Source organism: Pollachius pollachius (genome assembly GCF_949987615.1).
Source record: "Pollachius pollachius genome assembly, chromosome: 14".
Lineage (NCBI taxonomy): Eukaryota > Metazoa > Chordata > Actinopteri > Gadiformes > Gadidae > Pollachius > Pollachius pollachius.
The window spans coordinates 15721454-15736119 of NC_136947.1; the positions used below are offsets into that span (position 1 = coordinate 15721454).

The 14666-nt window shown below is 46.2% G+C and overlaps 1 protein-coding gene across 1 annotated transcript in view; it reads left to right on the forward strand.

Moving 5' to 3' along the window:
- Positions 1 to 612: 612 nt before the first annotated feature.
- Positions 613 to 14666, forward strand: part of b4galt2 (UDP-Gal:betaGlcNAc beta 1,4- galactosyltransferase, polypeptide 2) — a gene marked incomplete at its 3' end in the record, with an annotated part of 94500 nt that continues 80446 nt past the window's right edge. Inside the window, exon 1 of the mRNA XM_079751414.1 lies at positions 613 to 985. Coding sequence (XP_079607540.1) covers positions 619 to 985 — 367 coding nt within the window. The 5' untranslated portion in view covers positions 613 to 618. The remainder of the gene's footprint in view (positions 986 to 14666) is intronic.

The following is a 14666-nucleotide window of genomic DNA, read 5'->3' on the forward strand; positions in this document are numbered from 1 at the left end:
TGGCGACGAATCGGCCGGACAAGCACCTGTGCCATTTTTGTAGTAGTTGTCCCTGATTGATTGATTATTTTACACCTGAAAAATGTTGGCCTTCTAGATGACCGCGTCGGCTAAGGATATCCGCCCAATCACGTCAGAGCGCCGCCTCATTCATCACCTCCCACCCCCCAGCGTCCCGGAGCGCGGCACCTCTCACCGCATGCCAGCACTTTGATATGTGGGGAGCCTGGGGCCCCTGCAGGAATCCAACGCCAACCCAGACTCCAAACCCCGCCTCCCCCATCGCCGCGCCCACCTCCTCCTCCTCCTCCTCCTCCTCCTCCTCCTAAGCCTCCTCCGCTCGGCGACTCATGACCTCCGCGGGAGCCAGGTAGTCCAGACTCCAGCCCACCGAATGCCCCTTATCTGAACCCCCCTCCCCTCCCCCCCTCCCCCCCCTGTCCCAGTCCCCAGCGAGGCAGCCCCCGCCCGCCCGCCCCGCCCGACCGCGCGCTGCGGGCGCATGAGCCCCGGGCGCCAGTAGACCGGGGGCCCCGCCACGCCAGCGCTATCGTGGCCGGCCGTCGGGCGGAGGGCGGCCATCGGCGGCGGCCGTCGTCGTCGTCGTCGTCGGCGGCCATGGCCCGGCTGATGCTGGGCCGGACTCTGGAGCGCATCTGCAAGGGCGTGCTGCTGCTCTGCCTGCTCCACTTCCTCATCATGATGATCCTCTACTTCGACGTGTACACGCAGCGCTTCGACCTCTTCAGCCGCTTCAACAACGGCCGCAACGGCTCCCGCGGCGGCGGCGGCGGCGGCGGCGGCGGCGCCAACAACAACGGCGGCACGGTGGCGGCGGCGGGCGGCCACCACCTCTACCTGTACAACCTGTCCCGGCCCAACGCCACGCTGGCCGGCTACCTGGCGGCCGGCGAGCAGCAGCTGCCCAGCGTCAAGCCCTCGCCCAAGCCGCTGCCGCCGTGCCCGGAGATCCCCCCCGGCCTGGGTGAGTGACCCCCCTCCGCCGGGTACTAAGTGAGAAAGGTGCTGGCAACCTTTTGGAAGAGTTGCGTCCCCAGCTCTCCCCGTTTGCCTTTCTCTTTGAAACATCCTTTGTGCTGCACCTCCAGGTCGTTATTTTAGAGTGAACACGTTGTTTTTTGTCTTTTTTTTCGGGCCTTAGTGCGGGGGACTTTCCTCCAGCCTTTATCTTGTAATAAGTTTATCGTTTAATGATGCAGCTCTCAGGGGGTGGATTGATTAGTATTGATCACTATGAGCAGGCGGGATGAGCTCTTGATACGGGTTTAAAGCCAAAGTCTACACTTTGGTAAATAAATGTGTCCACAGTTTTACTCCAATTAGTGAGAGAGCAGGTCCCCGCTATTCCTCTGCTTTTTCGGGGGCAGCAAGCTTAAAGCATAAAATGGATTTAATGTCTGTAATTTACGCCGGTAGTATTTCACATTTAAAGACTCACTACTAAGCTATTAGCAGACACACAAGCAGAGGGGATAGCACACAAATACACACACACACACACACACACATGCGCACACAAACACGCACGCACACACGCGCACACACACACACACACACACACACACACACGCACACAAACCCAAGCAACCAAATACCTAATAATAATCCAAAAACGAAACAAGCATGTAGAACATGGTTCTCCTGTGTGTGTAATACACAAAGCAGTTGAGCTGTCAGTAGCCAGCCAGCCTCCTTCTCTCAGGAGTACAGTGCAATAAGAGACATATCTGACAACTGTTCTCAAGGTGTTTGAGGAAAAATGGAAACAAATAATAAGCTGGAGATACGGTGAATCTCCTGTTTGTTTGGCGTTTTCAGCAAAACTGTTGTTCCTTTTTTTCTGTTGCTATTCTGGGTATTTGGAGATCCATACCAAAGCAAACACATGGTTTGAGTGTTTATTTCTAACCATGATGGGCAGAAAATTTCTCTGGAGGGGTCATTAGGGTTCCTGATGTATTGACTGGTGGTAAAATGTAGTTGTTATATTTTGTAGGCACAAATGCCCTCATCAGCAAAATGCTAATCCAAATTATCATGATGTTTACCAGCATTATCATGATGTACACAAGGCAACATCATGATAAAGATGTTTCATATATACATATTCACTGGTCCTCCGTATGCACGCACACACACACACACACACACACACACACACACACACACACACACACACACACACACACACACACACACACATTTGTATTTGTATAATATATAACAAGAAATTCCAAAGATAACCAAACAAAATTGTAAGTATTTTCAAAGTAAAGGTCCCCTTTACTTTGAGGATGCGGATTTTGGACCTTCATCTTAGGGGCCAAGCAGGGGTCTCGCTCTGAGCCTCTTGATTCTCCTGACGGTGTGTTTCTGCAGGGCGCTCTATGGAATCATTTACCACTTTCACCTTACTGGATATTACAATGGCTCTGTCGCCACTCTCTTAGTCCTCCGATTACCTGCCAAATCAAAAGAAATTCACATATACGTTTTTCTATTTAAAACAACCCTACAAAACCCATAAAAAACTAATTACATGCAAAAATTGGAAATTGGCAATGGTTTTCTCGGTTTCCGATGTCATGTTAAAGTGCGATAATAGCGTTTGCAATTGGATTCGTGTGGACGGGGTTGATTGGAACGCCAGATAAAACCATCAGGCAGATTGGTTTGCCTGCCTCTTTATTTCATTGTTTGGTCAAGCTCCAACTGTCAGGAGACCATGTAATCATTCCTGTCTGTCTGTCTGTCTGTCTGTCTGTCTGTCTGTCTGTCTGTCTGTCTGTCTGTCTGTCTGTCTGTCTGCCTGCCTGCCTGCCTGCCTGTCTGTCTGTCTGTGTCTATTCTTCTCTCTGTGTCTGTTTCTCCTTATTTTCCTGCTCTCCTTCTCATGATGGAGTAGAGGCCTGAGGGGGTTGGAGCATGAGGGGAAGAGACAGACTCCCTCTGTTTCAGTCACAGGTGCACTGTGGGATATGAAAGAGAGAGAGAGACAGAGAGAGAGAGGGAGAGAGAGAGAAACCAATGTCCAATGGATACTGGTACTTCGCGAGGAGAAGCAGGACAATTGGGGAAAGATGAAGATTGTGACGAAAGTGTGGAGGATGGAGAGAGGGAGTGAGTTAGAGAGAATGGTTGATGGTGTAGTCAGGCCCAATATAAGACAGACTGATTGATATACTACAACACACCCTCATGCAACAAAAAATATGTACAGCCCGAACACACACACACACACACACACACACACACACACACACACACACACACACACACACACACACACACACACACACACACACACACATTCAGAAACACAAACACAGAAACAAACAAGCACTTGGCAGTCCCATAACACCAGCTGACAGGTGCTGCATGTATAAGATGGTAGCAACCATGTTCTGTAGCGCACACACACACACACACACACACACACACACACACACACACACACACACCCTCCCAAATATGTGTGGTCATGTGTGTTTCTCTCTCTGTTTAAATATGAGAGCATGTTTATGTTTACTTTTGCATGTGTTTGGTTTGCGTTTCTAGTGTGAGAATGGTTGTGGGAAAATCCAATCAAATCAAGTATGCATTGCATGAGTCTAAACTACACAATTACAGAGATTTTGCCTGTGGGCATTATGCGCTTTGTCTCCCAAGATTCTGGGAGTTTCCTCTGATTGGAATACTTTGCAGTGATGGTATTTCATGGTGAAGTATGAAATAGGATACGTGTTGATTTACTGGTAAATCTCTAGTGTTACACCGAAACCACTGTGTGTTGTTGTATCAGTGGATATTGCACCAATGGTCATAGCAGTTGGATTTTTGAGTTTATTTGTTTATTGCCTTTTCTGTGTGAGGGGTATTTGTGTATTTTAAGATTTTATTTGATTAGATGTATGTTTTTTTTTTTGCTGTATACAACATAATTAACATAAAACACACACACCACATGCACCACACACACACACACACACACACACACACACACACACACACACACCAATCTATTTTTCCAAACTTCAATAGCAGGTTGTGGTTACCAATTAGACCAAATAGGCTGGACTGTGAGAGTGTGATTTTGCTTAGCTTACACAACAGCAAATCCACTTCAAAACTTCACTTACATCCGGCCAAACAATTTATGATGAAAAGGGTTAGAAAATATTAACAGTGACCCTCCTTGAACAGGCACATTTGCCATCCAATTATGAAGGACTTTGGAAAAAAGGTAACTTAACACCTAAAGTCGGATCGTAAGAAGGTGACTTTAGCCGTTTTGCGACATGGCAGATTGTGAATGAACCCTTTAGCAGAATAAAGGTCAGGGAGTAATGGAGATTGGACTTGTTTTGTTTTAATGAAGTGACTGCACAGGGGGGCCAGATCGTGAGAAGACCGGAGACAGGCCGAGGTGTTATTGTGTGGGTGATCGGCTGGAATAATGGCTGGTTGGAGAGACATCCTACCTTATACTGCTGGCCCCCGTGAATCTGTGTGAGGTGGTGCTGGTGTGGGTGGTGTTGATGGTGGTAGCGCTCTGCTTGCACAGTTTATGCAGAGTTTATAAACCGGTTCTCTCTGCCCACCTCATCTCCTATCTGCTCTTTGCCTCCCCCCCAGCGGGTGTGCTCATATTTCGGCAGCAGATCAGATGAATGGCTTGTCACCGGCTCCCTTCCCTCTTTACTTCAGCTGGACATTTTAATCATGACGGGGGCACATTGCTGTAATAATTGCACCCTAATGACCACCCAGGCCCTAAAAAAAATATATATATTTTTTGTGCGTGTGGTTGCATGTTTTTTTTTATTGATTATTTATATTTATTACTGAATCCAGCTACTGCCTCATCTCATAGTGCTGCAACATAGCCTCCATATACATAGGTGGATATCTTCATGAGAGAGTTTGTATGGTCTCGGGGGACAATACGATCACGTTAATGCAGATCATACACATTCAAGAAGCATCCCCTCCCCCCTTGCAACCACTGGGAATAGCAGCGCAGCGGTGGACCAGGTGCTACAGGAGCTCCTGCCTTACAGTAGCTCTTCCCTTTCCTCAGGAGAGTGCTTCCCTTTTACTTATTCATCTTGGCATGCTGTGTATTTCTACCCCCCCGGTATTTGTGTCTTTTTTTTACCATTGCGGATGGTGTTTGAATGATGCATTTGTTTCTCATGAGTGCTACTGTTAAGGTCAGGTTCATAAAGGGTTCAAACACACATGCACACACTCGCGCGTATGGACTCGCGCACGGGCACACACTTGAGCACACATGCACGGATACACGCACGCACCTCCCTTTCCTCAACGTATAGCACTGAAGCTCGTTTTTTAAACCTGCAGCAACAACCGACTGCTTTATTGTTCCTCTCATCAGGCTTTCTAGATCAACCTTGCACCACATCATTAGCGATTAGCGCACAAAAACACCCTCACACTAACACACAAACACACACACACACCTATGAAGGCACGTGGTATGCACAAGAATAGACTTTAGGATATGCATATGGAAATGCGAACACACTAACGCTGCACAGCGGTGACCGCGTTCTCGTGGAGAGACTAGAAACAGAGCTTTTCCACTCCTTAGCCGAGCCAATACCAATCCTGTTTTATTGATACCACAAGACAGTCAACAACACAGCAACACAGGCAAATGTCCCAGTGTGGCTGTGTGGTGCCTAAGGTATACATGGCTGGCCGATGTAAGCTGGGAATTAGGTTATAGGCTGTGTATTGGAGGAGAAAAAGGCTGTCCTATGACTACGTGGTCTGTCCGCACTCTCCTCCTCCTCCTCCCCCTCATGCAGCCATACCTGCCTGATGCTCCGTGAACATTTAGCTCACGCTGCAGCATGTTCACAGCCTCCCTCATGCATCTTTAATGGGGGTTTTATGGGACACGCTTCAACGCTTACGTTCAGGACAATGAAGTCCGATGTCGGCTTGAGCCAGGGAGCCAGAATTGTGTGGTTGGTGGTCAACGGGCACTCTGGCATCTGCTGAGTTAGATTGAAACTTTAAATGAATCCAACGTGTTGTTTTTGGATTGTTGTTTTTGTGGCGTTACTGTGAAGCTGTAAGAACACTTCTTCAGGTATCTTCGGAAATTCACCTAAAACTAAACCAAGGCTGAATTAATTTTCTTAGGTTCTGTCTAGCCTTCAGCGTATAAAAGTTTACCATTGGTGCTGTAGGCTTTCCCGGCTGTCAAAAGGGCCACTCAAAACAAGTCACACAAAGATCCACTCGTAAGATTTCTCCGGCACCATATTTCTCCCTAAAACCTCGGGGGCTGCTGGGCGACAGCAGAGCAGGGTAAACATGCTAAGGAACAAATAGCTGTTGGTTTAAGCAGATGTCACAATAAAAACTAGGATAATCACGTCCGCCTTCTGTACTTTCAAAATAAAAATTACTGGCGGCGTTCGAATTAGCATCACAATGGCGTGGATGATAGAGGAAATTAACTTTAATCACATACATTACATTAAAAGGATGTCATTTACGGCCCACCCTGCCCCCCCTGTCGATACTTTGCTGCAGTGACAGATCAGGCTTTTGTCTCGTAACTACTCGATAACATTTCAAACAATAAAAGGGCAGAATGTCAGCCATTGTTTGGGGGGTGGCAGTATGCTCAGACGGGCAGGTAATGGCGCCCTTGGTTATCTAATGCACGCAGGCGTCATGGAGAATAAGGACCGTGGGCATATGTGACAATACAGATAGCAATGCATTGCTCGCGTTGACTACTGCTTACCGTGGTTCTACGCTGGGTTTGTTTGCTTTTATGTTGAGCGAGAGAGACGGAGCATTGCAGTCGGTTAAAGGCTTGAATGCAATATAGGGAAGGATGTTAATTTGTCAAAAAAAAACGTCAAAACTTGTAAACCATCAAAACTTACTGTGAGGTGTCCTTAAAAAGTGTAGGCCTTCCAGAACAGAAGGGTGTCATGTTATGGGCTTTAGGTAGCGGTTGGAAGGGCTGAGCAACATGATTTAATGTCGGGTCGCACCGATATCCTTTTTTTGATACAGAAAACTAGGTGAGATGTGACCTGCTAAGTAAGAAGTGATAAACTATAGTGAAAGCCCATTCAGCGGCTTTTAAGAGATTGAAGTAGTAATGAGGACCTGCTATTACTGACACCTTAGTGACTACTGAGTGTTTCAAACTCCATGAATACGAATATATGAAATAAAATTGACCTGAACGAACCGCAGAAAAGCGTTTACTGGTAAACAAACACTCTAATTCTAGGTAAGCCGATGCACATAATGGTCTAAAGCAGTGTTTTTCAACCTTTTTTGCGCCACGGCACACTTCAGACAAGGAAAAAATCCCACGGCACACCAACATGTTATCAAACAAAATAAAATAAAATACAGATGCCTTTACATTTATTGTTCAAAGACTTAAAACTCACTGAAATCTGGGCCTGTTTAGATGCACACAAACGTGGTATCCTAGCAGAAATTGATGAGAGGCACACGCGTAGTTCCTCATCAATTGATCGCAGACGTTCTCTGTTTGTAGTCTTTATTGCAGCTACACTTGAAAAGCCAAGCTCGCAGAGGTATGTTGTGGAGAAAGGGAGCAATGTTGAGATAGCCTTGTTTGCCACGATAGGGTATTCTTTGGCAGCAGTCAACCAAAAACTATCCAGCTGTAGGTCTGCATGGAGCAGTTTTAATGTGCGATCTTCTTTCAGTTCAATTAGTTGTTCTTGCTCCTGCAAAGTCAAATTCGTGTCTTTATCAACCACAGACTTATATTGGTCCCTGACTCAGTCAAATGAGTTGGTGTTGGCTGAGGAAAAATAAAAGGATATTTTTTCTTGAAACCTGAAAAGTGTTTTCAGGTGTTTTTTGATCAATTCGCACAAGGCTGAAGTATTGACCTGTTCTTGCCATTTTTGGGCGAGGGGGAACATTTCGAGAGCGTCACCCCTTTCCAAATGCTGTCGCCAAAGGGAGATCCTTGAACGGAATCCGTTTATTTTGCCTGTGCTTGAAAGAAGGTTTTCATCTCGACCTTGCATTCGCGCATTGAGTTCATTCAGATACGCAAACGTGTCTGCCATGTATGCAAGCCGTGCACACCGTTCATCACTTGCAAGCAGCTTTGCGTCATCGAACCTCTTCTCTTCAGTCCAAAATATTTTTAATTCCTCCCTCAATTCGTATACGCGGGCCAGAACTTTTCCCCGGGACAACCACCGGACCTCCATATGGAGCAATAAGGACTTTTGCTCCGCTCCCATCACAACGTTATCCAACACACTGGCCAGCTCCGTTGGTAAAGTTTTGGCAACAAGTGCCTCGCGATGTTAAAAGCAATGCGTGGCTACAACATTAGGGTTCTTCTCTCGAACTCTGCTCACGAAGCCTTTGATGCGCCCGACCCTGGCTCCAGCTCCGTCAGTGCACACACTTACACAACTCAACCACTGAAGTCCTCCTTGTTCAAGGTACTCTGATGTGACCCGAAAGATTTCCCCTCCTGTGGTTTTATCGGGCATTGCTTTGCAAAAAAGGAAATTCTCGGGGATAGTCTCTCCATCCACAAAGCGCATGTTGGCCATTAGTTGCGCATGGCCACTGATATCTATGGATTCATCCAGTTGCAAAGCATATTTCTCACTACAACGTATCTTCTCTAAAACCACACTCTCTATGTCCGCAGACATATCATCAATTCGTCTCGCTATGGTGTTATTTGAGAGGGGGACTTCTTGCCACTTCTTAATCTGCATCTGGGCCTAGAATGGCATTGACAGTGGCTTTGCAGTCTGGTAATATTAATGTTTCCCCCACAGTGCGTGGCTTTTTTTGATTAAGCCACAAGTTCAGCTACTAAATAGCTAGCATGGAGGGCTTTCTCGGACACCTTTGTGGCTTTCCTCATCGAAGTTGCCTGTTTCCCAGTGCGGTCACGCAAACGAACAAAATAGTCCGAAGGCTTATTTTGGAGGGATGGTTGTTTGGTTTGCAGGTGTCGCTTAACCCATTCAGACCGGATCACGCATCTGTGCGTGTTTACCTTTAAGACTGGATTGCGCATCAATGCGTGTTTACCACCCATTTGTACCGGCTGCGCGGAGCAACATTGCATCTACTAGATACAATGTTGCGCAGCACAGCGCCTGCTGCGCAGTGTAACATTGTATCTACTAGATACAATGTTGCGCCGCACAGCAGCCGGTACAAATGGGTTAAGCTTGCTAGGGACCATGGCACTGTTTGATAGCTTCTCCCCACATACTACGCACAACGGACACGGTGCAACAGGATCCCCAGTAAAGGAAAAACCAAATGGCAGATACGTGTCACTGTACAGCCTTGAGCTCACCGCTTTTGCTTTCTTTTGAACCCCACTTGTCGTGGGCTCGTCGACTGGATTGGTTATGGGGGCACTTGATTACTTTGATCAGGAGTGGGTTCTTTTCTTTTCATATATTTATCCATGTTTGCGTTGCGTTACTCGCGTGTACACCAATCACTTCATCTGTAATTTATTGTTTGCATATCTGTCAATTAATTGCGCTGCCTACCGCCACCAACATGCATATGGGAGTATTTACGTAGCATACCACCAACAGCGCGACCACACACACCCGGCTCAGACTGGCTTACACGGAGTAGACCAATATATATATTTTTTAACCGATGAAGTGAATTTGCATCATTTTTCACGGAGCACCTGTCCATCTCTCACGGCACAGCAGTGTGCCGCGGCACATTGGTTGAAAAACACTGGTCTAAAGAATAACTAGTTACGTGCGTTTCAAGCCTCCATGGATTTCTCTTTGGTCCTCAAAGTCTTGCTAATAACAAATGTAGTTATCTTGTGTAACACATTGCTATGGACAGCAGTACAGCTGTTTTTCCTTGTCCACGAAGGCTCAAGGCACATAAGGCCATTCCATGTTTTTAATGACCCTGTGTTGGCTTGTGTCAGTATTCTTTATTTCTCTTCTGCTTGGTTTAGTTGCAAAAAATTGAAGTTACTCATACTGCAGTGTTCTTTTGTGCACAGTTCGTGTCATTAATATACTGGGATGTGTCTGAACATATGCAGTAGGGTACATTACTGTAGTGCTGCCAGTAAGTCTAAATTTAAAACAATAAGTTGCATAATGCTATCGTGCTGTGGGATGATAACGTGATAATGATTATATTGTATTGTGTTTTTGCATTCAGTTTTCAGTGAGTGCTTTACATCTCTCTCTCTCTCTCTCTCTCTCTCTCTCTCTCTCTCTCTCTCTCTCTCTCTCTCTCTCTCTCTCTCTCTCTCTCTCTCTCTCCATGTGCAAACCCACCACACTCAGGACAAGGTCTGTGTGTGTGTGCGCGCCTGGTACACACAGACTATTAAGTTGTGTTGCTGCCCCGACAAGCGAAGGAGTGAGCTCTTCAAATGATAGACGACAAGACGCGGCCTCCGTTTCGGCTGCCATCTGGGAGGGTCCCTCTCCCCTCTCCCCTTCTGCCTCCTCTTTCATTACCCTCCTTGTTCTTTTGGCTCTCGCTCACATTGTCTCCGTCGACTCTTTGTAGCGCTGCTCGCCTCCCCCCCCTCCCCAGACATACAGAGTTATTGGATAACGGGTGGAAGCTAGGAATGACTGTGAAGTGACGGGGTGTTGGGAGAACTGTGCCACGGTACACACACACACACACACACACACACACACACACACACACACACACACACACACACACACACACACACACACACACCCATGCACGCTTGCTCACTCGCACACACGGACACACACACATACAGACACACAACCCAACACACACATATTCTTACTTTTAAATGAAATGAGTGTGTGTTATTTTTTTGCCAGGTTATTTTTGACCTGGGAGTTGAGTTTATTAACAGATATACAGGTCACTGCCGGAGGGAACCGTGAAGTTTTGATTTGGCGGCTTAGATGATGGCGGGTAGGAGATGGGACGCCAGTAGAGGTGGTGGGAGGAGGAGGAGGAGGAGGAGGAGGAGGAGGAGGAGGAGGAGGAGTCAAGACACAAGTAGGGGTGGTGATCTGAGAAAGAGGAGGAGGCATGGCAGGATGTTGAACGTCAGAGAAGCGCGGAGGAGAGGTGGGAAAGGAGAAGGAGAGGTGGGAAAGGAGCTGGGACACCATAGAGGAGGTGGGAGTCCAGTGAGGAGATGGGAGGATAGTGGAGGAGGTGAGCGGTCATAGAGGAGGTGGAACTTATGCTATGAAGACAGGTTCCCTTGCCAGCATTGTGTCCTGTTCTGCTTGGTCTGAAGAAAACATCAATGTTAAAAACCCAAGGAAATAAAAGCGCAGCTTGTAATCATCGGCTGAATAGAGCCGCTAACATCTGAGCTTCCCTCATCGTCAGCACAAAATGCCGTGGAGGCAGCTCTTTTGCCGGGGAATAAACATGGGGGCTGTTTGAGGAATGCTGTAAACAATGCAATCGTTAGGTTGTAAATTAAGTTAGGTTGCTGAAAGCACCTTGAGGGGAGGTTGCAGGTTGGAACCAACTGAATACCCACTCCTGACCCTTCCCTGTCCAACGACAGAGGAGAAGCTACAGGGACCTGTACGGGCCCCTCAGGGGCCAGAAGGTACTTCAAAACGATGTCATCGTCTACCACCGCATCGAGTAGCCAAGTGTCAGGGTTCCTTGATAGATTTATACATTTGTATGTGATTTTTTTAGGCTGTTTTAGTCTGTAAAGCTATAAGTCATAACTTACAAGTAAGATAGCGATTATGATTATAAATTCCAGGCACGTAAAATCCTTTTTTGAAATAGTAGCCCTCCTGGGCTACTGGAGGAACCGGGCGGTGAGAATCTGCGGGCTCCGTGGTATAGCACTATGTACATATACAGAGCTCATCTAAGATAAACCACAACAACTCTTATTTTCAAAGGACTGTAAACTATTTAAATCATATTTATGAATATTATATTGCATATCTGCCAATTCCGCCCCGCAAAATGAGCCATATTGTACACACTGCACCCTTAAAAAAAATACAATATATACTAATGTTATAGTCACACTTTCTCATTCCGTGCACACTTTGAGGACTGTTGCGATTGGACAAGAGGGAAGGAGGTGTTAGGCAAACTTAAAGTATTCAGTTTAATGCATTGGATTATTGGCTAGGGTTGTTGCCTTTTTCAATTTTGCCAACTGTTGCAAATTTCCTTATCAACAGTTCGGCGATTGCATTTCAGCCCTTCAATTACACACCCCATCAATCAAGCACGCAGCCAGTGCTCTCTTATCAGACCAACCTATCACATCTCGCCAAGCGGTCTGTATGGAAATAATTTCCTGATTGATATTCACTTAATTCTGCAGATAGCTATAGGCTATTTTTACTGTCTCCCCTCTCTTCCCATCCCATGACTATTCCCAACAACATTGGAAAAGCTTAGACAGGTTGGTACCAGTGTCTAGAGGGGGAACAGAGATACATGCCTCAGGTCATGGAGGGGCGGTGGCAGTGTCGAACCCTTATGCGATTTTCTGTTGAGATTTAAAAACGGGTTCATGGGGTGACATTAGACATGCGTCTGCTCTGAACACATGGCATAGCACGTCTCTACGCCCACCCACGCCGTCCCCCATTGCAATGTTGTGAACATAAACAATTCACCATGTGTGCACACATTGTCGCGCCCCTCCCCGGTGGCTGAGCTTGTTAGAGGCTTCAAACCCGGGCTAATGAGCTAGCTGACTGGCAGCACACTGGAGGGGAGGAAGCATGAAGGAGTCAGAAGTTATAGTGAAGTGTGTTTAGGGGATATATATTCACATCAGCTCATGTCACTGCATAAGAGCTCTCTTGGCTGTTCAGGCGTTTAGAATAATGTGGCTCTGTGTGCTGCGGTGTCCTGTTCTGGCTTATTTTTCTGCTTTCAACACTTTTGAGGCAGTGGATCTTGTGACGTTTTGCTCAGGGGATTGCGGCCGATTGACAACACATAGGCGTTGCTACACAGAGGAACGTTTTCCTGTTTCTGGCGATACCCAATAGAGCTAACTCTATTGTTCCATGCTTACTACTACAATCTCAGGGATGGAGTATGTTGGAGTATCACCAATGGAGCACTGCAAGAATAGGGTCTTGATTGAGACTGTATGAGCTTTTGTTGTTTTGTTGTTTAGACACACATAGACACGCACACGGACACACGCACGCACACACACACACACACACACACACACACACACACACACACACACACACACACACACACACACACACATACTAGCTTTTATTATCGAATGAGCATCAAAATTGGACCCTGGGAAAACGTCCCATTGTGTCCTTGCTCGGAAGAAAACTTCTATGTTAAAACCCAAGAAAATAATAGCAGAGCTTGTTATCGTCGGCTGAATAGAGCCGCTACATAGAGCCGCTTACCTCTTTCAAAATGTGTTCTTTCGAAATCGGTTGTAAGATGATCAGGAGGAGCTGGAAGATGCATGATCTCCCCATATTCTTTCTCTTTCTATGTCTTTTTTTTTTACCATCAATCACACCTTCCCTTCATGCTTGGTCTATAAATAACACAAGGCCATCCATTAAGGATAGGTGCTATCTCACTGTGGTCTTCACCGGGCCATTAATACTTAAGCCCCTTTTGCCTGCCTCAGCAATGCAACAAATAAGCATCACCGTTTAATTATGCATGTCAGCCGTCCTTTTAGCAGTGTTTACACATGACTGGCTCCCCTGGACTACGGATTTGCGACGGATTACCGGTGTCACAGATTCGATTGCAGATAAGTTAAAAGGTTTTATTATTAGTTGTGGTGAACGTTTCGGCTATGTTAATCGATATGGAGATATATGGTTAATTAGAATAAATGGAACAAGATGTTGCCGCAGGGTAATACAAAACTGAATGAATTAAGGCAGTTGTTTCCCGTTATTGTATGCTTAAGATCTGGTATGAGAGCCAGTGTATATTAAGATATTAAAACAAAAGATATACACTCTACATAATTGGCACCACAGGGTAATAATAGCCACAACATTAATAATCAGTGTCATTGTCTTCGATATTCACAACATCACAAACACAAACAACATTATAAATCATACAACATAACATTGGGATTCTGAGAAAATGTCATTGTCATCAATGTACTTCAATCAAGATATTATTTTTGCCATTGAGTGAGTATTATTTTTTATTACAGTTAACCCAAGTGCAATGTTTATTTATATTTGACACTCGACGACGCGATGAGACGATGATGGCATACTTGTACATAAAGGACTGGCGATGATAGGATCAGGATCAGGCCAGTGAGAGGGGAAGAGGAGGTGAGAGTTGGAGGAAAAAGAGGGCAGAAAGATGAAGGATGATGATGCTGAAGATGATTGAGGGGATGAAGAGGGGGGGGGGATAGAACGGAGGCTGGATCTTAGTATGCTGGAGGCGGCCGCGTGGCGTCTGCGTCGAAGCCACATCCTCCTAGGGATAAATAGAACCATTAAGAGCATCACAAACACACGCGCGCACAAGCGCACACACAAGATAAAAGATGCACAGAGCGGCAAATGGGTCGATATTCATTAAAGTGAAAAGGCTCGTTGTTTCTCTTG